The sequence below is a fragment of the Trichomycterus rosablanca genome, chromosome 2, assembly GCF_030014385.1.
Source record: "Trichomycterus rosablanca isolate fTriRos1 chromosome 2, fTriRos1.hap1, whole genome shotgun sequence".
Taxonomy (NCBI): domain Eukaryota; kingdom Metazoa; phylum Chordata; class Actinopteri; order Siluriformes; family Trichomycteridae; genus Trichomycterus; species Trichomycterus rosablanca.
Genome location: NC_085989.1, coordinates 58,558,172 through 58,583,827, shown reverse-complemented (window position 1 = coordinate 58,583,827; position 25,656 = coordinate 58,558,172). Strand labels below are relative to the sequence as shown.

General features: G+C 40.5%; 2 protein-coding genes and 1 pseudogene across 3 annotated transcripts; 2 read left to right on the top strand and 1 right to left on the bottom strand.

Annotated features, from left to right (window-relative positions):
• The window catches only part of LOC134302895 (uncharacterized), a 657,104-nt pseudogene that overhangs the window by 132,502 nt on the left and 498,946 nt on the right, over positions 1–25,656 (bottom strand).
• Positions 10,199–15,657, top strand: LOC134335893 (zinc finger protein 501-like). Of its 2 annotated transcripts, none has more exons than XM_063018519.1 (4): positions 10,199–10,268; positions 11,591–11,706; positions 12,083–12,211; positions 14,350–15,657. In XM_063018519.1, the coding sequence occupies exons 2-4, from the start codon at positions 11,601–11,603 to the stop codon at positions 15,573–15,575; spliced, it is 1,461 nt and encodes a 486-aa protein (XP_062874589.1). In that variant the 5' UTR covers positions 10,199–10,268; positions 11,591–11,600; the 3' UTR covers positions 15,576–15,657. The 2 variants fall into 2 exon arrangements, with proteins under 2 accessions (XP_062874589.1, XP_062874598.1); XM_063018528.1 differs by having other exon boundaries at positions 10,219–10,264.
• Positions 23,053–24,307, top strand: LOC134300541 (zinc finger protein 239-like). The gene is made up of 2 exons (XM_062985123.1): positions 23,053–23,071; positions 23,227–24,307. The coding sequence occupies exons 1-2, from the start codon at positions 23,053–23,055 to the stop codon at positions 24,162–24,164; spliced, it is 957 nt and encodes a 318-aa protein (XP_062841193.1). The 3' UTR covers positions 24,165–24,307.

Below are 25,656 nucleotides of genomic sequence, written 5' to 3'. Positions count from 1 at the left end.
AAATATAAAATGATTTTTTTTTTAAAACAAGGTTTGTAGGAGGTAAGGGACATTAATTGTGTATATAAAAATAGTTTGACATTAATTCATGAAATGATACAAGATTTTAATAGATTTATTTATTTGCACAATAAAATTATTATAAAATAAATATAAAAATTAATTTGAAAACAAGGTTTGTAGTAGGTGAGGAAGATTGATTGTATATAAAAATGCTAAAACATTTCTTGAGATCTTTATAGATTTATTAATCTTCATTATAAATTTTTGAAAATTTTTTTCATACTTTATTGATACTTTAAAATTAATGGATAATAAATACAAACGTTATTTTTAAAAAATATGGTTTGTAGTATTTAATGTGTTTGTATAAAAAATAGTTTGACATTAATCCATCAAATCATGACAAGACTTGAATGGATTTATTTGTCTGTAATAAGTGCAGAGTAAACGTCTCCTATGTTTTTCTGTTAGTTTGATGACGGTCCCTAACGCGTTAGATGAAGTGGGAGCTTGTTTAGCAGTTTCATTATAAGCTTTCTGTAAATAAATACATGTAATCCTAAAATTACCATCAAATAGTTTTTGTAGTACAGTGTATCACAAAAGTGAGTACACCCCTCACATTTCTGCAAATATTTTATTATATCTTTTCATGGGACAACACTATAGAAATAAAACTTGGATATAAGTTAGAGTAGTCAGTGTACAACTTGTATAGCAGTGTAGATTTACTGTCTTCTGAAAATAACTCAACACACAGCCATTAATGTCTAAATGGCTGGCAACATAAGTGAGTACACCCCACAGTGAACACGTCCAAATTGTGCCCAAAGTGTCAATATTTTGTGTGACCACCATTATTATCCAGCACTGCCTTAACCCTCCTGGGCATGGAATTCACCAGAGCTGCACAGGTCGCTACTGGAATCCTCTTCCACTCCTCCATGATGACATCACGGAGCTGGTGGATGTTAGACACCTTGAACTCCTCCACCTTCCACTTGAGGATGCGCCACAGGTGCTCAATTGGGTTTAGTCCATCACCTTTACCTTCAGCTTCCTCAGCAAGGCAGTTGTCATCTTGGAGGTTGTGTTTGGGGTCGTTATCCTGTTGGAAAACTGCCATGAGGCCCAGTTTTCGAAGGGAGGGGATCATGCTCTGTTTCAGAATGTCACAGTACATGTTGGAATTCATGTTTCCCTCAATAAACCGCAGCTCCCCAGTGCCAGCAACACTCATGTAGCCCAAGACCATGATGCTACCACCACCATGCTTGACTGTAGGCAAGATACAGTTGTCTTGGTACTTCTCACCAGGGCGCCGCCACACATGCTGGACACCATCTGAGCCAAACAAGTTTATCTTGGTCTCGTCAGACCACAGGGCATTCCAGTAATCCATGTTCTAGGACTGCTTGTCTTCAGCAAACTGTTTGTGAGCTTTCTTGTGCGTCAGCTTCCTTCTGGGATGACGACCATGCAGACCGAGTTGATGCAGTGTGCGGCGTATGGTCTGAGCACTGACAGGCTGACCTCCCACGTCTTCAACCTCTGCAGCAATGCTGGCAGCACTCATGTGTCTATTTTTTAAAGCCAACCTCTGGATATGACGCCGAACACGTGGACTCAACTTCTTTGGTCGACCCTGGCGAAGCCTGTTCCGAGTGGAACCTGTCCTGGAAAACTGCTGTATGACCTTGGCCACCATGCTGTAGCTCAGTTTCAGGGTGTTAGCAATCTTCTTATAGCCCAGGACATCTTTGTGGAGAGCAACAATTCTATTTCTCACATCCTCAGAGAGTTCTTTGCCATGAGGTGCCATGTTGAATATCCAGTGGCCAGTATGAGAGAATTGTACCCAAAACACCAAATTTAACAGCCCTGCTCCCAATTTACTCCTGGGACCTTGACACATGACACCAGGGAGGGACAACGACACATTTGGGCACAATTTGGACATGTTCACTGTGGGGTGTACTCACTTATGTTGCAAGCTATTTAGACATTAATGGCTGTGTGTTGAGTTATTTTCAGAAGACAGTAAATCTACACTGCTATACAAGCTGTACACTGACTACTCTAAGTTATATCCAAGTTTCATGTCTATAGTGTTGTCCCATGAAAAGATATAATGAAATATTTGCAGAAATGTGAGGGGTGTACTCACTTTTGTGATACACTGTATGTTGCCTACTTTTATCTGTGTAAGAAATCATAAAAAAAGAAGGTGTTAGGTGTTTTATCAATCATATAGCTCGAAATGAACGAATGTCAAACGAATGTTGAATATTAAACTAACTTTACCGCAGTCAGATACTGTCCTGTTTGTACTTATCACTACCTGCAACATTTTAGAACAAATCATTTTTATTATCAGTTATGTACGATCTTAAACAAAATCTGCGATGTACAGGAAAGTTTTAGTTACACTTACTGAAGTGTCTCTCCACATTCATCCCAATCATTGTGAAAATATTACGTTTTTTTTCGCTTTTCTTGTGTTTTTTTATTATTATTATTCGGGCTAAAACCCGCATCGCAGCTGCGCATGCGTAGCTCGCTTGTTTTAGCGTTATGCGCACGTTTTAAAACTCCGCACCGACAAGATCAGAGCTCACATAAACATCAAACAGTTTTGTTTTTTAAATGTTATATTCAGTATTTTGTCATTTTCAAATCTACATCAATGCAAGTGTTATTGATTCAAAAAGAACAGCAACACAAATATAATTTTAAGACGGAGCTCTAAAGTCACTAGTGCTATTTTAGAACATGCCCTGCGGGCGACTCATGTGGTCCCTGCGGGCACCGTGTTGGTGACCCCTGGTATATACAGAACACAGAATGAAACAGAGAGCGCTTTGGATTAGCAATGAAAAGAGTGAAGAGTGGAAAGGCAGTCCAGATGACGAGACATGGAAATGTTTTGGAGTGACGGCAGTGGAGTTTGTGCTTTCTTGTCAGCAGTGCTCATGGACATGCTGACGGATGAGGTTAGGCACGCGCTACAGTACAAAGTTACTGCACAAATATTACTTAAAACTTTACATTTAACTTCTTTCTCTTGGCCACTGCATGGCAAAACCTACCAGAGCAACCGCCTAGCAACACCTTAGCACTGACTTGGCATCATCTTAGTAACTGCCTAGCAACAGTTTACTAACGCTCTGTTACCATAGCAACCCTCTAGCTATACCTTAGCACCAACAGAAGCCAACTTTATTGTTGTCCATTTTTGTCCGTCACTTTTCTTTCACAATGTTTGAGATATTGACACATTCCAAATCTCAAACGTTCAGCCCAGTGATGTCACCGTGCCGTGCATATAGAATTTGGATCACACTTTTTTTACCTACCGTGCTTAACCTATTCATTATTTTAAAAGCACTTCAATCTACAGTCGACCCTTGACTTACAAATGTAATTGGTTCTGAAGCGCTGTTCTTAAGTCAAAATGTTCGTTAGTTAAACCTATTTTTCCCGTAAGAAATAATGTAAATAGAATTAATCCGTGCCAGACCTCCCAACCCCCCCCCCTTACCTAACCTCTCTAATGTCTTAAATGCTCTTTTTTGTTATAAATACACGTATATTTTCCCTTAAATCTTAAATTATAGAATAGATAATACTGTAATAAACAATAATAAACAATAATACACAGTAGTACAGTACATAAACACACATCACATTTCAGTACAGTACGTGTGCTGCACCATACACCATAATACATTTCCTTCTTTTTTTATAAAATGTATCTACCAGAAACAACAATAACTCTCATATTTCTCTATTATTTCCTTCTTTATTTCAGTAGTGTTGTATTTTGTAGGTGTAATTTCACAAAAGAAAGAATACTTTACTGAGCCGACTTCCTTCTTCTCTCTTACTCACTGTTCCCTCTGTCTGATACACAGTGACACCTACTGGCAGGAGTAATTATACAACAACAAATAACTGCGCTTTCTCTGCACCTTCTTTGGGGACATTTTAATATAGAATCTTACAAAATATAAAGAAAACACCAGAAAAACACCGTCCACTGTCCGAATGTTTGAAAAAGATCGTTCATAAACCGAAATGTTCGTATGGTAAACCGTTTGTAACTCAAGAGTCTACTGTACTGTGCTTCTGGTTGATCCTTAGACATCCTTTTGGACATACTATCACATGACAGGTTTATTTGTCATGGAATGCACCTCTTATTGTTCCACATATTTTGTCTGGCTTTCATACTCAATTTTTGAGTTATTTACACTGTTCCAACTCTAAATTGTCCGTAAATACTTTCTAAGTTTTACAGAAAATTACAACATAAGAATAAAAAGCTATACAGTAAAATAGTGCCTAATAAAATAATAGATAATAAAAAATAGAAAGATACATTTCAAACACCACTAGTAAATATGGCTTTAAAAGGTTAATTAGTGTTGAGTAAATGAATGGTTGAGCTGGTATAGTGGGTACTGCACAGCAACAAGAGGTTATGTTTGTAGGTTCTTCCTATGTTGATTTTCTTTGAGTAAAATACTGATTGGCTGCTCAGCTGTCCTGAGTGAATGAATGAAGTGGACCTGAAGACCTGGAATACTGATGCGTCTGTTCACAATACACGTTTCCACTGTGTGATGGTCCATCCCAGATACCTCTGAGCCCAGAGAATTCAACACTTCCTCTGGACATGGTTAACATAAGGCTTCTTTTTTGCACAGTAACGTGTTAAGTGGCATTTGTGCAGTAACTCCTGTTACGACCCAGTCTAGAGGTAAAAGCTGTAACACTAAGGATAAATAAAATAAAGAAGCCACTAGTGTTAGCAAAATGAACTAAACAGGAAACCCATAAAATAAACGGAGAACAACAAAGGTGCGTTTACTTTTTATAGTGGTTATGCAAATATTTACAAGGTGGGAGAAAATGACTATTTACAATAATATTTACAACCTGACCAAGTATACCGGACAGAACAGAACAGACTAACACAACGAACACTGATAGCAACACCAAATACTCAACGAACACCCAACTACAAAACACGAACGCATTTGGCAGAGCAACACACAGTTTAATGACCACAGCCAGTCTGAGCGCAAAAAAGGCGGCCGAGTAGGTGTTGCAGCGCCTCTCTTCAAGGATAGGTCCCGCCTCCGTTTTCCCGATCCGTTACGTTGATTGGCCATGCAGCTGTCTAACCCAAACGATCGGTTGGTTGTCCTCACATTCTGCCTGGTGACGGATCAGCGATCTATTGGTCGTTTCCCCTGTCTCAAAAGCAGCAACAACAACAGCAGAACAGAACGCACGAGTGTGCCAATAACTAATGCGCTGTTTTATAGCGCGCCCATAATACGCTGCCGAGATCGGGCAGCGTAACACCCCCACCCACAAAACAAAACCCACACAATAAGGAACATAATAGAAAAGACAAACTTACATAATTCCGCGCGAGAGTGCGTCAGCCACTATGTTGTCAAGTCCCCTCCGATGTATAATTTTTAAATTATATCCCTGTAATATTAAGGACCACCTCATCAGCCGGTGATTAGCGTTCGCCATGCGGTGTATATATAGCAATGGGTTGTGATCTGTAAAGACACGGATCGGACTGCTGCTGCTACCCAGATAAACCTCAAAATGTTGCAGGGCTAATAACAGCGCCAGGGCCTCTTTTTCTATTGTGCTGTAAGCGAGTTGATGTTTTAAAAATTTCCTGGAAAAGAAGCACACTGGGTGATCAACTCCAAGCTCATCCTCTTGGACGAGTACGGCACCTGCACCTGTGTCACATGCGTCAACTTCTAATTTGAATGGTTCGTTAAACACTGGTGCGGATAACACGGGAGATCCACTTAATAGGGTCTTGATCGAAACAAAAGCACTCTCAGCTTCGGGGGACCATGCGAATGATACGTTTGCACGTAACAAATTAGTTAGCGGGTTTACTAAGGTTGAGAAGTTCCTGCAAAAACAGCGATAGTATCCGGCCATACCAAGGAAACGTCGCAATTCTCGTTTTGTGGTAGGCACGGGAAAATTTTGAATCGCCTGGATCTTTGCGGTTGGGCGTACTAATTAAATAATTTTCGTTACTTAATTTTTCTAACACCGTATAGGGACCAGAAAAACGTGTATGTAGGGACGCACCAGGCACAGGAAGCAAAGCTAAAACTAAATCGCCAACCTGAAATGAACGGGGCGCAGACTTACGGTCAAACCCCCTTTTCATATCCTCCTGTGACGAGGATAATGAACGAGCGGCCAATTTTCGTGCAGTTTCCATTCGCTCACGAAGAGACTGCACATACTCTAAAACCGACTTAGACTTCGATTGTGACCTCAGGGACAACCACTGTTCCTGGAGCGCACGAAGTGGACCTCTAACAACATGACCAAAAACTAATTCGGAAGGACTAAAACCAAGCGATTCTTGTACCGCGTCGCGAACAGCAAATAATAAGAACGGTACTCCTTCATCCCAGTCCTTCTCCAATTCGAAACAATATGTACGCAACATATTTTTGAACGTTTGATGAAAGCGTTCCAGAGCTCCCTGTGACTCAGGGTGGTATGCCGAGGAAACTTGATGTTTTATTGCAAGTTCCTTAATTACTTGCGAAAATAATCTCGACATAAAATTAGAGCCTTGGTCTGATTGAATTACCTTTGGTAATCCGAAGGTGGTACAGAATTTAATCAAAGCCTTCACAATGACACGGGAGCGAAGGGAACTAATAGGTATGGCCTCAGGGAACCGAGTAGCGGCGCACATTATAGTTAACATGTAACTATTTCCTGAACGCGTTTTGGGTAGTGGCCCTACACAATCTATTAGGATTCGCTCGAACGGTTCACAGCTAATTTGGATTGGGCGAAGTGGTACAGGTTTAACTTTCTGATTTGGCTTACCGACAAGTTGACACACGTGACAGGTGCTACAGTACCTGGATACGTCCGATTTTAAAGATGGCCAGAAAAAGTACCGGAGAATTCGCTGATAGGTCTTCCGAATTCCCAAATGTCCAGAGCAGGGATGATCATGAGCCAATGAGAGAACTTGCAATCTAAATGGCTGAGGCACGACAATCTGGCACACATCCGATCGGTCATCTGAAATACAAACAGGAGACCACCGTCTCATTAACACATCATTGTACAAATAATATTGACCAGGAGATTTAACAGATTTAGGTGTCTCAACAAACTTAAAACAATGCCTTAAGGTAGCATCTTTCTTTTGTTCTAATATAAGTTCTTCTCTCGTTACAAAAGAATCAGTGTTATTACTCACAGCAGTCGCGTCACAAACATCCATTTCATCTTTTACATCAGAGACCGGCGGTGACATAAACTCTTCCATAAAAATAGTGTCAGACAAGTGAACCATATCAGGACATTTTCGTTTCATGGCACGAGTACAAACACAAGACGGATACAATTCGGACTCTGTTTCATTAACATTTTTAAAAGGATCATTAACAACTTCAGGTACTGTACAAAGTTTATCACCGGCAAGATCATTGCCGAGAATAAGTGAAATTCCGCTTACCGGTAACTGCGGACGAATAGCAATTTTTCCTTGCTTTACAAAATCTGGCAGTTCAACAAGAACATTATGTAGCGGGGCACGAATAATGTCCATACCCACCCCTTGTAGTAAAGCGTCACTGCCACTATAGCTATCAGACGTAAACGGTAATACACAATCCAACATAAGCGACTGAGCCGCACCTGTATCCCGTAATATGGAAATGTGCTGTTTTTCCTCTGAACCGGGAATAGAAACATAACCCATTGTTGTAAACGGTTTAAACACGGGTTCTATTACGTCTACCGAGACAGAGGGGACAACAAGGGTCCCTCCAGAACTAAATGCATTCACCTTTTTAACGAATTTGCCACGTTCATTTTTTTTCTTTAACATCCCGCACTCGGCAATAAAGTGACCTGGTTCACGGCAGTAAAAACAAATTCTTTCCTCATTCTTTTCCGATTTCGGTACAGACTTAACCCTAGGCCGATTTTTAGACATTTGTAAACCAGTGTTGACCGATGGACCCACGAAAACTGTTTTATGAGTCAAGGCGAACTCATCAGCCAGCGTCGCAGCTTGGGATAGTGTCATTACTTTTTGTTCGTTTAAATAAGTCACCAGCTGATCTGGCAGGCACTTTTTAAATTCTTCCAAAAGAATAAGCTCCTTAAGCTCATTAAACGTGGTTGTGTTACTAGCCGAACACCACTTATCAAACTGACTTGACTTTTCATAAGCAAATTCTACGAACGTATGACTACCGCGCTTCTCCGTGCTTCTAAACTTTTGTCGGTAGGCTTCGGGCACCAACTCGTAAGCTCTCAAAACTGCCGCTTTCACAAACTCATAGTCCATACTTTGTTGTAGTGACAACGCAGAACAGACTTCTTGAGCTTTCCCAACTAATTTGCATTGAAGCAAAAGAGCCCACAAACTTTTTGGCCAATTTAACGTAATTGCAATCCTCTCAAAGATTGGGAAGTAAGCATCCACCTCATGCTCCTTGAACGGAGGGACCAGGCCAATGTTTTTACTCACATCAGCGCTCCTGGCTAGCACCGGTGCTGGTTCTAGAGGTTCCACAGCTGGCATTTCAGGAAAAACAGCTCCCACTGGACCCTGGACCCGATCAGTCACCGCTTCGCCGGCTGAGCTTGGTGCCGCCTTCGCCACACCAAGTTCTAGCTCCCGAAAACGGATCTCTTTTTCGGTTTCCAGTTCGAGCTTTCTTATTGCGAGCCGGAGGTCTATCTCAGCACAACGTGCTTTTTCCCTTTCCTCAGCCTCCAACCTCAGACGTGCCATACGCACCTTAAACCTAGCTTCACCAGATCCCCTCGGAGACACTGGAGGTGTATACAAAGGCAAGGCCCTTCTCTCTTTAGGTGTAGCTCCTTCCCTTTCAACAGAGGCAGATTGCAACTCCATATCCTCAGAGTGAACCGTGGTATCTACCACAACACTTGGTTGCAACACATCCAATTCAATTAGCCTGTCTATCACCAATTGTTTTATTTCCTTTTTAACCATTTGTCTGGAAACACTAACCCCAAAATGCTTTGCAATCTCACCCAAGTCATCCTTCCGACAACTGTCCAACTGCGCAACATTGGGACCACGAATAAATTCTGCAAGATTAAATGCTGCTGAAGCCATTATTTAAACAAAAGAAAAACAAACAAACAAACAAACAAAACTCTATTTTCCTACTCTTCTCTCCCCCACCCTCAAAAATAAACTTCTAGGGTGATGTAGAAGTTTAAAATGTTTGACAACAGATGCAATGAGCTATGCAGGACAAAGAAAAGAAATGACAGGAGAAATATTTAAATTTCTTTAGGACGAGCCCCCATATAATGTTACGACCCAGTCTAGAGGTAAAAGCCGTAACACTAAGGATAAATAAAATAAAGAAGCCACTAGTGTTAGCAAAATGAACTAAACAGGAAACCCATAAAATAAACGGAGAACAACAAAGGTGCGTTTACTTTTTATAGTGGTTATGCAAATATTTACAAGGTGGGAGAAAATGACTATTTACAATAATATTTACAACCTGACCAAGTATACCGGACAGAACAGAACAGACTAACACAACGAACACTGATAGCAACACCAAATACTCAACGAACACCCAACTACAAAACACGAACGCATTTGGCAGAGCAACACACAGTTTAATGACCACAGCCAGTCTGAGCGCAAAAAAGGCGGCCGAGTAGGTGTTGCAGCGCCTCTCTTCAAGGATAGGTCCCGCCTCCGTTTTCCCGATCCGTTACGTTGATTGGCCATGCAGCTGTCTAACCCAAACGATCGGTTGGTTGTCCTCACATTCTGCCTGGTGACGGATCAGCGATCTATTGGTCGTTTCCCCTGTCTCAAAAGCAGCAACAACAACAGCAGAACAGAACGCACGAGTGTGCCAATAACTAATGCGCTGTTTTATAGCGCGCCCATAATACGCTGCCGAGATCGGGCAGCGTAACACTCCGTATTGTAGAGCTTGATAAAGGTTCTTCCTAGGTTTATTTCTTTGAGTAAAATACTGATTGGCTGCTCAGCGGTCCTGAATGAATGAATGAATGAATGAATAAATGTGGTGTTACCAGTTCTCTCACTGCAGTCCAGTAGGGGCGGTAATAAACCTGAACATTGTGGATCAACCATCTCAATTCAAACAAGAAGAAGAAAAAGCTTCATCAGCTGATGTGTTTGTACTACAGTGAATCATCTGTAGGTAAAATATTTATTTATTTCACTTTAATTCTTCTACGTTCTAGTTAAAATACAATTTGAGGTCATAATAAAATATCACTGTTAAGATTTGAGGATCTTTCACTTTAACTTCCTTCTCATTTGAACACACAAACTGCTAGCTGCTCCGCTAACTGTTAGCATCACACAGGATTCAGTACTGATAAACCGATTCATTTGAACCGATCCAGCAAAATGAATCAATCGTTCGGAACTGATTCAGAGTTTCTTTATTATTAAATCAGATTTAGTAGATATGAACCTTACTAGGTTTTAAGCTCTGTGCTCAGTTATAATTGCAAGATTCACGTGATTGCAACCCCAAATCAGAAAAAGTTGGGACAGTATGAAAAATGAAAGTAGGGTGACCATATTTTGGTTTTCAAAAAAGAGGACACTTGGTGGGATGGGTCAGACGGACACCTGCACTGCATGGAAGGTTTGGTGCTTGGGGGGCTTCACGGTTTACCTTTATTTGACACAGACCCTGACTTTTGGACTTGTTGCTGATGGTCCTGTTCATCCTTCATCCACAATACAAATTTTCACTGTGTGATGGTCCATCCTAGACGCCTCCGAGCCCAGAGAAGTCGACGCCGCTTCTGGACATGGTTAACATAAGGCTTATTTTTTGCACAATAAAGTGTTAAGTAACATTTGTGCAGCAACTCTGTATTGTAGAGCTTGATAAAGGTTTGATAAACTAATCCCTCACCCATGTGGTTATATCAGCTAGTGTTGAGTGGAGGTTCTTGATGCGGCGCCAGGTTTTCATTTTTGGCTTGTGCCTTTGCCCTTTATGCACTGAAATTCCTCCAGGTTGCTTGAATCCTTTAATGATATTATGCACTGTGTAGGGAGAAATATGCAAATCCCTTCCAATCTATTTAAGGTAACATTGTTTTAAACATTTCAGTAATTTTCTTATGCATGTATTGGGATCAGCCTTTTGTGGATACTGCTTATGTTACAAATCATGATTACAATCAGTTACCTCACTAATACTCCTAAATTGCCCCGTCCCAATTTTTTTTGGAATGTGTTGCAGGCCTAAAATGCAGGAATGGATGTTTATTAACAATTGAAATGAAGTTGAAATCTTGGGTTTATATTGTCTGCAATGAATTGAACGTGATGTAGGAAACACTTTCATTTACTTATGTTTTGTTTGCATTTTCCATACTGTCCCAGCTTCTTGTGATCATGGATCATTCCAAACCATGATCCGGTGACCAGACCATCAGAAGTTTCACTGTGTTTCAAGCGTTTTTACAGTGTTTAACTGCCTAATATATTTTCTGTTAGATCTTTAATAATGCAGTCAGTAGAAGAGAGACACATCACCCCTGTGAATCTACAACATGAAGGATTCCAGATAAAAATAATAAAAAAGGAAGAAGATGAAGATGAAAGTTACTTCTGTAAGTAAATGTGGTGCAAAATGACACTTTTCCACCAGACAGTGTGGTACAGTACAGTGTGGTACAGTACAGTGTGGTACAGTACAGTGTGGTACAGTACAGTGTGGTACAGTACAGTATGGTACAGTACAGTGTGGTACAGTACAGTATGGTACAGTACAGTGTGGTTAGTATTGGAGTCACTAATCAGTAGAAATAATAAGAGAATGTGGATAGTGGGATTAGAACCTGTACTGTACTGTCCTGTACTGTCCTGTGCTGATACACTCCAGTCTGAATTTAAGTTTTTAATCTAAGTAGGATTTATTTGTGATTGAAAAACCAAACCCACAATCTTACATTTACGTTTCTTCCTCTCATATTGATGGAATTTCAGGTGAAGGATCTTTAATCCCTGTGGAACACATCACCTCAGAAGGACAACTTGTCTCAGTGAACCAACAGTGTGGAGGTTTCCAGATGAATCCAGTGAAGAAGGAAGAACCTGAAGATAAAGATGAACTCAGTAAGATTCCTTTGTCATTAATCAGTGAATCAAACTCACAGTGCTAAATTCTAGTTGCAATGTTTATTGAACACTAAAAGCATAACATACAATAATAATCAATAAGTAAATGAAGTAACTACAGTAAGTGGTAACGAGGGAGGTATAAACATGTACAGTCAAGCCGAAAAGTCTGAACACCCCTTTCACCTTCTCCACGTTTTATTACATTACAGACTTGTTCTATAATAGATTCAGTTCATTTCTTTCTCTCAAAATTGTACACAAAATATCCACAATGACAAAGTGAAGCAGATTTTTAGACATTTTGTTCATTTATTAAAAATCTAAATGTAAAATATAATATGTACACGAGTGTGCACACCCTTTGCTACGACACTCAAAAGTGATCTGAGGTGCATCTTGTTTTCACTGATCCTGCTTGAGATGTTTCTACAGTTTAACTGGAGTCCACCTGTGGTCAATTCAACCGATTGGACACGATTGGGGATTGTCAACACCTGCCTATATAAGGTCCCAGAGTCGGCAGTGCATATCGGAGTAAACTCCAAGCCATGGGGTCAGAGGAATCATCTGCAGACCTCAGAAACAGGATTGTATTGAGGCACAGATCTGGAGAAGGAACAGAAACATTGCTGCAGCTTTACACGTCCCAGAGAGCACAGTGGCCTCCATCATTCATCAATGGAAGAAGTTTGGAACCACCAAAAATCTTACTAGACCTGACCGCCCTTCCAAACTGATCGATCGGGGAAGATGGACCTTGGTCAGGGAGGTGAGCAGGAACCCAAGGGTTACTCTGACAGAGCTCCGGGGTATCCTTGTGGAGATGGGAGAACCTGTCAGAAGATCAACCATCCAGGCAGCAACTCCACAAATCACACCTTTATGGTAGAGTGGCCAGACGGAAGCCTCTCCTCAGTAAAAGGCACATGACAGCCTGTCTGGAAAAAAGGCACCTGAAGGACTCTCAAACCATGAGGCCTGAATACCTCCGGGGCGTCTGGAGGAAACCAGGCACCGCTCATCACCTGGCTAATGTCATCCCTACAGTAAAGCATGGTGGTGGCAGCATTATGATGTGGAGATGTTCTTCAGCAGCTGGACCGGGGCGACTAGTCCTGATAGAGGGGATGAATGCAGCTCAGTACACCCAGATCCTTGAGGGAAACCTGCTCATGACTCCAGAGCACTCTGGACCTCAGACTTGGGCGAACGTTTACCTTCCAACATGACAACGACCCAAAACACACAGCCAAGAGAACAAAGGCTTGAGCCAGAGCCCAGACCTGAATCCAATGGAAAATCTGTGGAAGGAGCTGAAAATGGCTGTGAGTGTACTGACGCTCCCCATCCAACCTGACGGAGCTGCAAGGATGTACCAAAAGGAACGGGCACAAATATCCAGGAACAAGTGTGCCAAGCTTGTAGCTTTTTCCCCAAGACGCCTTGAAGCTGTAATTGCTGCAAAAGGAAATTAGACTGGTGCTCGCAGCTTGCAGTTGCAGGTTTTTCCACCCAACGCCAATGGTGATCAGATGTTTTTCTTCATCTCCACAGTATGCGGTCATGTGAAGAGACTTGGTTCTTTAAACGCATCCAAATTAAACTCATTGATTCAAAACCGTTACCTGATGTTACGTCTGATGCAACCAGCGCACCAAATTTAACGAATGACTGGGTGAAACCGAGTTGGGTGAAGCACTGATGCACCCCAGTACCATCACAGATAGTTGCTTGTGTACCTTTCACTGAGCTTGATGGTCTGTAGATGGAATGTATTTTATTATTTATAATGTTATAAATGTATTTTATTATTTATAATGTTATAAATGTATTTTATTATTTATAATGTTATAAATGTATTTTATTATTTATAATGTTATAAATGTATTTTATTATTTATAATGTTATAAATGTATTTTATTATTTATAATGTTATAAATGTATTTTATTATTTATAATGTTATAAATGTATTTCATTATTTATAATGTTATAAATGTGTTTTATTATTTATAATGTTATAAATGTATTTTATTATTTATAATGTTATAAATGTATTTTATTATTTATAATGTTATAAATGTATTTTATTATTTGTAATGTTATAAATGTGTTTTATTATTTTCTGCTTCAGAACTGAACAACGATTTCTCGTGCTCCTCGTGTCCACGTTCCTCTACAACCCAAAATCACCTCCACAATCACATCAAGAGCTGCAGCCATGATAAATATGATGCGCTGGTGAAGATTAAGACTGAACATGAGGATCTGACGCCCACCAGAAGCTCCAGTAATCAGCAAACGTCCTCTGGTACTGTCAGCATTAACACTTCTCTCAGTCCCACACAGGAAGAAGGAAACGTCTGCTCACAGTGTGGGAAGAGATTCAGGTTCCAGAGTTTGCTCAGAATACACCAGCGCATTCACACTGGAGAGAAACCGTATCAGTGCTTACAGTGTGGGAGGAGCTTTAATCTCCAGAGTGATCTCAAAACACACCAGCGCATTCACACTGGAGAAAAACCGTATCAGTGCACACAGTGTGGAAAGAGTTTTAATCGACAGGGTGTTCTCAAAAATCACCAGCGCATTCACACTGGAGAGAAACCTTATCAGTGCTTACAGTGTGGGAAGTGTTTTAATGAACAAAGTAATCTTAAAATACACCAGCACATTCACACTGGAGAGAAACCGTATCAGTGCTCAGAGTGCGGGAAAAGTTTTAATCGTCAGAGTCATCTTAAAAATCACCAGCGCATTCACACTGGAGAGAAACCGTATGAGTGCTCACAATGTGGGAAGAGCTTTAATCGTCAGAGTCATCTCAAAAGACACCAGCTCACTCACACTGGAGAGAAACCATATCAGTGCTCACAGTGTGGAAAGAGTTTCAATGACCAGAGTCATCTTAAAACACACCAGCGCATTCACACTGGAGAGAAACCCTATCAGTGCTTACAGTGTGGGAGGAGATTTAATGACCAGAGAAATCTCAAAGAACACCAGCGCATTCACACTGGAGAGAAACCGTATCAGTGCTCTCTGTGTGGGAAAACTTTTAATAAACAGAGCACTCTCAAAACCCATCAGCGCATTCACACTGGAGAGAAACCTTATCAGTGCTCACAGTGTGGAAAGAGTTTCATTGACCAAAGTCATCTCAAAATCCACCAGCGCATTCACACTGGAGAGAAACCATATTACTGCTCACAGTGTGGGAAGAGTTTCAATAGTCAGAGTCATCTTAAAATACACCAGCGCCTTCACACTGGAGAGAAACCGTTTTACTGCTCACAGTGTGAGAAGAGTTTTGCTTATTTCTCAACATTTAAGACACACAGGTGTGATCCATCAGATTGAACCAGATAAACGAATGGTTTAAATTTTTTTACCACATTCCCGAATAAATCACTATTATTGTAACTACTTATTAAATTAAATACAGCTGTTAAAACTAAATCACAAAATTGTGTTTCTGCTTCTTCCTCTGACATCAGCACTGTTGATTCTTAGATTTCTCCAGTGCCTTTAACAATATCCAGCCTTCAATGCCAAAAGAAAAGCTCCAACAGATGCAAGTAGACACCTCCACAGCACCACAGGAGACTGTACACTAACCTTCCTCTTTACACTGTATACCTCAGAATTCCAGCACATCTCTGAGTCCTGTCATCTACAGAAGTTTTCAGAAGACTGCAGTGCTGGGGGTGTATCAGCAGTGGAGTTGAGAGTGACTGCAGGGATCTAGTTGATTGCTTTGTGTCATGGTCTAGGAACATCCATCTCATTTTAAATGTGGCCAAGGTGAAGAAGATGGTCTTAAAATTTAGGAGGACCAGGGCTGTTTTCATCCTGGGAGAAGAGGTGGAACTGATACCAGAGTGTTCACTTTGATGACAGTCTGGACTGGAAGTATAGCATTGAGGCTGTCTACAGGTAGGGTCAGAACACACTTTTGGAGACTGTATGGTGGTGGCAGGCAGTGGTATAGTTAAACATGGATCAGATGGTGGAGGCTACAGGAAGATGACTATGGTGTGAATTTCAGGGAAGAAATGTGTCCAGCACTGAGTGGCACTTAAGAGGTGCTAGACAACTAAGAAATGACCACAAAAGTGAGGAAATCAGCTAGGAGGGTAGTTGGTGTGGCATCTGGACAGAGGGAGGAATATAAAGAGACTTGGTGGAGTTTACGTTTAAGAAGAAAGAGGTTAGCAATAATTAGACAGTTGTAGCCTAGCAGTTAAGGTACTGGACTAGTAATCAATAGGTTGCTGGTTCAAGCCCCACCACTGCCAGGTTGTCACTGTTGGAACCTTGAGCAAGGCCCTTAACCCTCAATTGCTCAGACTGTATGCTGTCTCAGTACTGGAAGTCATCCACTAAATGCTGAAAATGTAAAGTAGACAGGAGTACAAGGAGATGTGGTGTAAGGCAAAGAGAGAAGTGGAACAGACTAAGGAAAATGTGTATGGTAACTAGATTGTTTTACTAAATCTTGGAATGTGAATGGATGCCTGAGAAGTAGAGAAGTTGATCAGCCACAGGATGAAGATCTGGGAAAGAGTAGTGTAAGCTAGCCTGAGAGAAGATGTGATTTAAAAGCAGCAATATGGTTTCATGGCAGCAAAATTCAATTCAATTTAACAGAAAAACAAAAATGGGCAATCCAGCAGATTAAATAATTTTAGAAAACTTACCTGAAACTGAATGCCCGCATTCTCCACCATTTGGACTGTTGTCCCTCCTCTGTGATGTTCCCTTGCATTGGAATAGCGGATGAACTCCTGGCAAACAGCAAGAGTTCCAAATGCAAGAGTAATTATGCATGTGAAGTGAAGGGTGGTGATGTGGAATTAGCAAATTAGAGACTGGTAATCATGTCGGGATAGGGGATGAACCAATTACAGGTAAGGCAGACGATCGTGCCATAAAGACCTGTGTCTTGTATTTGACTAACTGTTCATGTGTAATTGACCAGTGTAGACGTAAGCACTAAAACGTTGCTTAAAAATGAAATACGAATACATCCTATCGAATCTCAGCTCTGCCATCCGGCTGGGCTGGAGCGGCTATATGAACAACGTTTGACTGCTGTTCATCCAAGGAGGGTGCCGAATAGGGAGCTAATAACTGATTCAATTACGACCTCTGCTGGCTGATTGATGGCGTCTGCACAATGCTGATCAGGGTGTGGCTCCCCGTGCACAAGGCTGATCCGCATATGAACTCGCCTCGTGCAGGTGAAATGATGCAGTCGGGTACTGCACACGTGTCGGAGGGGGGCGTGTCGGTTCGCTCTCCTCAATCAGGGCGGGGGTCAGCACCAGTAGAGAGGAAGCATAACACAATTGGGTAAAAATTGAGCGCGCTAATATCAGGAGAAAAAGAGTCCAAAGTCTTGGTCAAAGCTGGTTATCGTGACATATTGGAGGCGTATTACCCATGTATTAAACAAACAGTTAAATTTTAATACCGCATTCACAAAGCAATTACCCGGTGTTCTTATTAATGTAGCAGCAATTGTAATGAATACCACATGCTCAGATTATGTTTTTACGCTTTCTGCTTTTATTTTTCTAAATAACCTCACTTAGCAAGGCTTAGCAAGGTTGAAGTGATGCTTTTTCCAGGGTGGGTGAGTGATGTCTTCAGATGGATTGATGCTCTACCCTGCTAAATGTGATAAAAAAGTAACCCAGGACTTTTGGATTTCTCTGCCTTTTATGCCTAGTTCACACTACATGATTTTTGCCGGCGCTAGATTTGCTGGCTCGGGAGCAACTCGGCGTTCGCTCTGCGATCAAAACTCGGCACTCAGTCGCTATGTGTGAAATACTCAACAACTCCATCCGACCGGCTCGCCGAGTGCTCGGCGACCGGATTGAGATTTCTAGCATGTCGGATATCTGATCTCAGTTGCACGTCTGGCAATGAGTGCTCTTTCGAACAGCCAATGAGAACGCAAGATACGGGGTGAGGGGAAACGCAGGAGAGGAGTGTTAACAGGTGGGACAGGGGGATAATATAGTTTATATCAGAATACACCGGCACACACACAGTATTTTTACAGTATTTCTGACTTGATCACTCTCTACAAAACATCAACGTTGCATTGCAAAAATATTAATTAACCTCCAACTTACTATAGAACAATCCATACTGTTCGTGTTGCCAAATCCACTCAGATTCATTTATTTTACCTCCTTGATTTTACGCTGCACATCAAGACTTTGATCACTTGCTACTTGTTGACGTGCATTTTTGGACGTGGGATCATTAAACCTCTCGTCACTTCTCGCATTTGTTTTCGTGATAAAATGTAGTTTGGGAGACCAGAGAAGCTCGCCTGTGATTCCAGTTGGTGATAGATGGTGTAGTGTGAAACCCCCTATCGCCGATCAGTCGTGTAGTGTGAACTGTACAGCGACCCGACAAATCAGAAAGTCGTGTAGTGTGAACTTGGCATTAAGGAACTAAAGTTTAGTTAATAGTTGTCAGTGTACGTTCTTTTCCACTTTTAAAATATCTTTTAACTTTAGTTCATCTCTAATCTACAAGTTTGTTTTCTTTTAATGCTATTAAATGTCTTGGGTAGCCCAAAGAAAGGTGTGTCTGTGTGGGTTTCCTCTGGCAAGTCCAAAGACATGCTGGCAGGCCAATTGGAGCTACTCAAATTTCCAGTGTGTGTCTGTCTGCCCTGTGATGGACCGACAACATGCCTTTTACCCAAGGAATGCCACTGTGGCCAGGTTGGTAAAGGTAATAGAGGAAGAGGAGAGTTGGTGGAAAAAGAACTAGGATCTTGAGAGAGATGGAGGTAGACAGGAGTACATGGAGATACGGTCTAAAGCAAAGAGAGGTGACCAGCTTTAATCTACAAACATACTGACCTCTATTTCTCATTTATCTTAAACCCACTGACATTACACATACATGCATTCAATCACCTGCACCCCCCCCCCCCCCCCCCCCCACAATAGCAACCAACCACTAACACCCCAGTAACCACATAAAACATCTTAGCAACCACGTAGCAACAGCTTAGTAACCCCAGTGCACATTGGCAACCACTTACAGCGGGGGAAATAAGTATTGAATGCATCAACATTTTTCTCAGTAAATATATTTCTGATGGGGTTATTGACATTACATTTTCTCCGGATGTCGGTAACAACCCAAATAATCCACACATACAAAGAAATCAAAACAAATGAGTCCAAAAATTAAGTTATGTGTAATAAAGTGAAATGACACAGGGAAAAAGTATTGAACACGCTTACTGAAATTTATTTAATATTTAGTAGAAAAGCCTTTGTTGGTAATGACAGCTTTAAGACGCCTTCTGTATGGAGAAACTAGTCGCATGCATTGTTCAGGTGTGATTTTGGCCCATTCTTCCACACAAACTGTCTTCAAATCTTGAAGGTTTTGGGGGCGTCTTCTATGAACTCTGATCTTCAGTTCTTTCCATAGATTTTCAATTAGATTCAAGTCGGGTGATTGACTAGGACATTCTAGCAGCTTTATTTTCTTTCTCTGAAACCACTTGAGAGTTTCCTTGGCTGTGTGTTTGGGATCATTGTCTAGTTGAAATGTCCACCCTTGTTTCATCTTCAGCATCCTGGTAGATGGCAGCAGATTCTTATCAAGAATGTCTCGGTACATTTCTCCATTCATTCTTTCTTCAATTACATGAAGTCTACCAGTACCATATGCTGAGAAACAGCCCCACTCCATGATGTTCCCACCTTCAAACTTCACTGTTGGTGTGGTGTTATTGGGGTTTCATTTCTCCTCCAAACATGGTGTGTGCTATGAAACCCAAAGAGTTCAATTTTGGTCTTATTTGACCAGACTATATTTTCCCGGTATTTCATAGGCTTGCCCAAATGTTGTGCAGCAAACATTAAACAAGCTTTTTCTTCAGAAATGGAGACTTGCGTGGTGAGCGTGCATAGAGGCCATGGTGGTTAAGTGCATTACTCATTGTTTCTTTGTAACAACAGTATCTGCTAATTCCAGGTCTTTCTGAAGCTCTCCATGGGTGGTCCTTGACTCTTGGACAACTCTTCTGATTATTCTTTTGACTCCTCTGTCAGAAATCTTGCGAGGAGCACCTGGCCGTGGCCGGTTTATGGTAAAATGATGTTCTTTCTGCTTCTGAATAATGGCTCCAACGGTGCTCACTGGAACATTCAGAAGTTTAGAAATACGTCTGTAACCAATACCATCAGTATGTTTTGCAACAATAAGATTGCGAAGGTCTTGAGAGAGCTCTTTGCTCTTACCCATCATCAGATGCTTCTTGGGTCACAACTTGGTGATGAGAAACTGGCCATCAATTAGGACTAAACCAGCTAATATTAATTTGCACTGATAGGGGCAGGATTGCTTTTTAAATATGGACAGATTTCAGCTGGTGTTTTGGCTTTCCATGCCTTTTTGCACCTCCTTTTCTTCATGTGCTCAATACTTTTTTCCTGTGTCATTCCACTTAATTAAACATAACTTAATGCATGGATTTATTTGTTATGATTTCTTTGTATGTGTGGATTATTTGGGTTGTTACCGACATCCAGAGAAAATGTAATGTCAATAACCCCATCAGAAATATATTTACTGAGAAAAATGTTAATGCGTTCAATACTTATTTCCCCCGCTGTATCACCCCTTAGCGATCACACTGTTGTCAATGAATGAATGTTATCAGTACTCACAGCAGGCCAGTAGGGGCGCTAATAAACCTGACCATTAACCATCTCAATATAAACAAGAAGAAGAACCTGCAGCAGCTGATGTGTTTGTACCAAAGTGAATAATCTGTACGTAAATATTTATTTATTACTACATTCTAATTGTTAATAATATTTAAGTCCACAATAAAATTTGAGGAGCTTTAACTCCATTCTCATTTAAACACAAACTGCGAGCTGCTCTGCTAACTGCTAGCATCACATATTATTAAGTACTGATGAACCGATTCATTTGAATCGATCCAGCAAAATGAATTAATTGATCGGAACGGTTTTTTCATTATTAAATTTTTATTTCAAATAAACACATCAAGTTGTTTTATCGTTGTTTACATGTTTATGTTTTAGCAGTTTTACAGAAACATCGTTTTTTAGCTTTTTTACAAGTATCTTTTACAGTGTTACTAGTAACGTATTTTAATAGACCTGATTATCTATCTATAGACCTTTAATAATGCAGTCAGCAGAAGAGGGACACGTCGCCCCTGTGGATCTACAACATGAAGAATTCCAGATGAAAATTATTAAAAAGGAAGAAAATGAAGATGGAAGTTACTTCTGTAAGTAAATGTGGAGCTTGATGCCACTTTTCCACCAGACAGTATGGTACAGTACAATGTGGTACAGTGCAGTGTGGTACAGTACATTAGTACAGTACAGTGTGGTACAGTACATTAGTACAGTACAGTGTGGTACAGTACATTATGGTACAGTACAGTGAGGTACAGTATGGTACAGTATGGTACAATACAGTATGGTACATTATGGTACAGTACATTATGGTACAGTGTGGTACAGTACATTAGTACAGTACAGTGTGGTACAGTACATTATGGTACAGTGTGGTACAGTACAGTATGGTACAGTACAGTGTGGTACAGTACAGTATGATACAGTACAGTGAGGTACAGTACAGTGTGGTACAGTACATTATGGTACAGTGTGGTTAGTAAAGTGTGGTACAGTACAGTATGGTACAGTACAGTATGGTACAGTACAGTGAGGTACAGTACAGTGTGGTACAGTTCAGTGTGGTACAGTACAGTGAGGTACAGTACAGTGTGGTACAGTACAGTATGGTACAGTACAGTGTGGTACAGTTCAGTGTGGTACAGTACAGTGAGGTACAGTACAGTGTGGTACAGTACATTATGGTACAGTGTGTTACAGTACAGTTTGGTACAGTACAGTGTGGTACAGTATGGTACAGTACAGTATGGTACAGTACAGTGTGGTACAGTACAGTGAGGTACAGTACAGTATGGTACAGTACAGTGTGGTACAATACAGTGTGGTACAGTTCAGTGTGGTACAGTACATTATGGTACAGTGTGGTTAGTACAGTGTGGTACAGTACAGTGTGGTACAGTACAGTATGGTACAGTACAGTATGGTACAGTACAGTGAGGTACAGTACAGTATGGTACAGTACAGTGTGGTACAGTACAGTATGGTTAGTATTGGAGTCACTAATCAGTAGAAATAATAAGAGAATGTGGATAGTGGGACTAGAACCTGTACTGTACCGTACTGTCCTGTGCTGATACACTTTTAATCTAAGTAGGATTTATTTGTGATTGGAAAACCAAACCCACAATTTTACATTCCCTCCAGTTGTTGAGTTTCTTCTTCACATATTGATGGAATTTTAGGTGAAGGAACCTCAATCCCTGCGGAACTTTTCATCTCTGAGGAACACCTCACCCCAGTGGACCAGCAGGATGGAGGTTTCCAGGTGAAGCCTGTGAAGAAGGAAGAACCTGAAGATAAAGATGAACTCAGTAAGATAGCTTGTCACTGTTGCCCTTGGCTTGCTTAACAGGGGTTTTGGTTTTTTAATATGTTTAAATGCCCTTGAAGTCTTTCTACTTCTCAAGACTTGGTGTCTGCCCATATTCTAGATCTTCTGGTATCCAAGACTGACGGTAAGCAATAGAGGTAGATAATTGGGTGAAACATTGATCTGAGTGATGGTTCATCTTCTCTGATTCAAACTGGAACTCAAACGTTTCAAAAAGGCCGTAACTTCCTGTGTGACTGTTGTAGCTTTGGTTCCTGTTCCAATCTAACTTTAAACAGACATGAGGTGCATCGACCTTGGTGGCTATTAATACAGGATGAATCATGTTACAGTACATTAGCACAGGATCTTACTAACAGTGTTTATTCTTTATAATGTTATAAATGTGTTTTATTATTTTCTGCTTCAGAACTGAACAAGGATTTCTCCTGCTCCTCGTGTCCACGTTCCTCTACAACCCAAAATCACCTTCACACTCACATCAAGAGCTGCAACCATGATAAATATGATGCGCTGGTGAAGATTAAGACTGAACATGAGGATCTGACGCCCACCAGAAGCTCCAGTAATCAGCAAACGTCCTCTGGTGCTGTCAGCATTAACACCTCTCTCAGTCCCACACAGGAAGAAGGAAACGTCTGCTCACAGTGTGGGAAGAGCTTCACTTCCCAGAGCACTCTAAAAATACACCAGCGCATTCACACTGGAGAGAAGCTCTTTCAGTGCTCACAGTGTACAAAGAGTTTTAATCAACAGAGCACTCTCAAAAGACACCAGCGCATTCACTCCGGAGAGAAACCATACGAGTGCTTACAGTGTGGGAAAAGTTTTACTCAACAGAGTAATCTCAAAGAACACCAGCACATTCACACTGGAGAGAAACCGTATCCGTGCTCACAGTGTGGAAAGAGTTTTAATCATCAGAGTCATCTTAAAAAGCACCAGCGCATTCATACTGGAGAAAAACCGTATCAGTGCTCACACTGTGGAAAGAGTTTTAATCTTCAAAGTGTTCTCAAAAATCACCAGCGCATTCACACTGGAGAGAAACCGTATCAGTGCTCAAACTGTGGAAAGAGTTTTAATCAACAGAGTGTTCTTAAAATTCACCAGCGCATTCACACTGGAGAGAAACCGTATCAGTGCTCACAGTGTGGGAAGAGTTTTAATGATCAAAGTAATCTTAGAGTACACCAGCGCATTCACACTGGAGAAAAACCCTATCAGTGTTCACAGTGTGAGAGATGGTTTAATACACAGAGTGATCTCAAAAATCATCAGCGCATTCACACTGGAGAAAAACCGTATCAGTGCTCACAGTGTGGGAACTGCTTTTCTCATTTATTAACACTTAAGAAACACAAGTGTAACGCATCAAATTGTACCAAATAACGTAATGATTAAATTTTTTATATTACAATCCCAAAGCATACACCTGTTAATGTGGCAGCAACTGTAATATGTAGCATGTGCTCAAATCGTATTGTTACTTTTTTTATATTGTATTTCTGTATTTTCTCTTATCGTAGTCAGTTTGTCTTCCGCTGCTGGTGGATCCCTGATTGCATTCGAGGTGGGTATATTGCTGCTCACACCTCCTTCGACCCTCGCACAACCCTTAGCAGAACCCTTTTTCACCCATGCACTCTGAACAGGATTAGCTCTATCTGCTAGTCAGGCTCCCTACACAGCATTTGAAGACTCCACCCATATAGTCCGGTCATCCCGCCCTAGCAGAGACGTGAGATGGCGCCCAGCAGACCACAAAGAGCCTCGAAACCGAGGATTTTAGAATCTCGATTTTTTTTTTTTTTACGATTTGAATTAATGTGATTGTAGTGGTATTAAATCAATATGATATTTTTATTTCTGTTTTTTATTTTCTCTGTTTTTTATTTGCATTTTCCATACTGTACCAACTTTTTCTGAATTGGAGTAATCAGTCAAACATATTGACGAAGTAAAAACATACTCGAGTGTCAGATGTGGTTCATTCCTTCATGATGCTGTAAATAAAATAAAACAAACACAACGTGGAGAAACAACAACATAAACAAGATGCGGTTTATAAACCTAATGAATCTGATTTATAGATCAGGTGAACAGCAGGGGGGGGTAATGCAGCAGCACAGAAACTGCACAAGACTAAAAAAAAACCAAGAAGAAGCTGCATAAGCTGATGTTATTGTACCGAATTGAATCATCTGTAAGTAAAATATAAATTTGTTTTATTTATTACACTTTAATAATTAATAACAACATTAGAGTTCATAATAAAATACCACTGTGTGGATTTGAGGAGGTTTTCCATTCCTATTTAAGCAAACAATCTGCTAGCTGCTCAGCTAGCTTTTAGCATCACACATGATTCATTACTGATGAACCGATTCCTCTAAACTGATCCAGCAAAATGAATCGATTGATCGGAAGTTAGTTTCATTATTAAATCATAACAATAGAAGTTTTTCATTTTTTAAGTGGAACTGGGTGGAGCGGGTTTTCTTTCTAATTCTTTAAATCCACACAAACGAGGTATGGCCACTTTGATAAATAGAAAGGAACATCTTTATTTGTCATTTATGCATATGAGTCATTCTATAATTTGGGGTACATTCCATGTCCAATGATAATAATTATATTTATTCTAACTATTTACTTAAAATATGAAAATATTAAAATATGTCATATTTTACCTATTAATGGAAAACATGTTGTAATATCACAAAAACATGATGTGCATCCTATGCTTCATTTAGCTTGAAATTTGTCATGATGTTCCTAAATGAACAGTTTTTGCTGTGTCTGTTTTTTAAGTTGAGGGTGCCTTGGTTTCAAAATAATGAATAAAATTATTAAGGGCAACAACATCTATTTTTTTTATTTA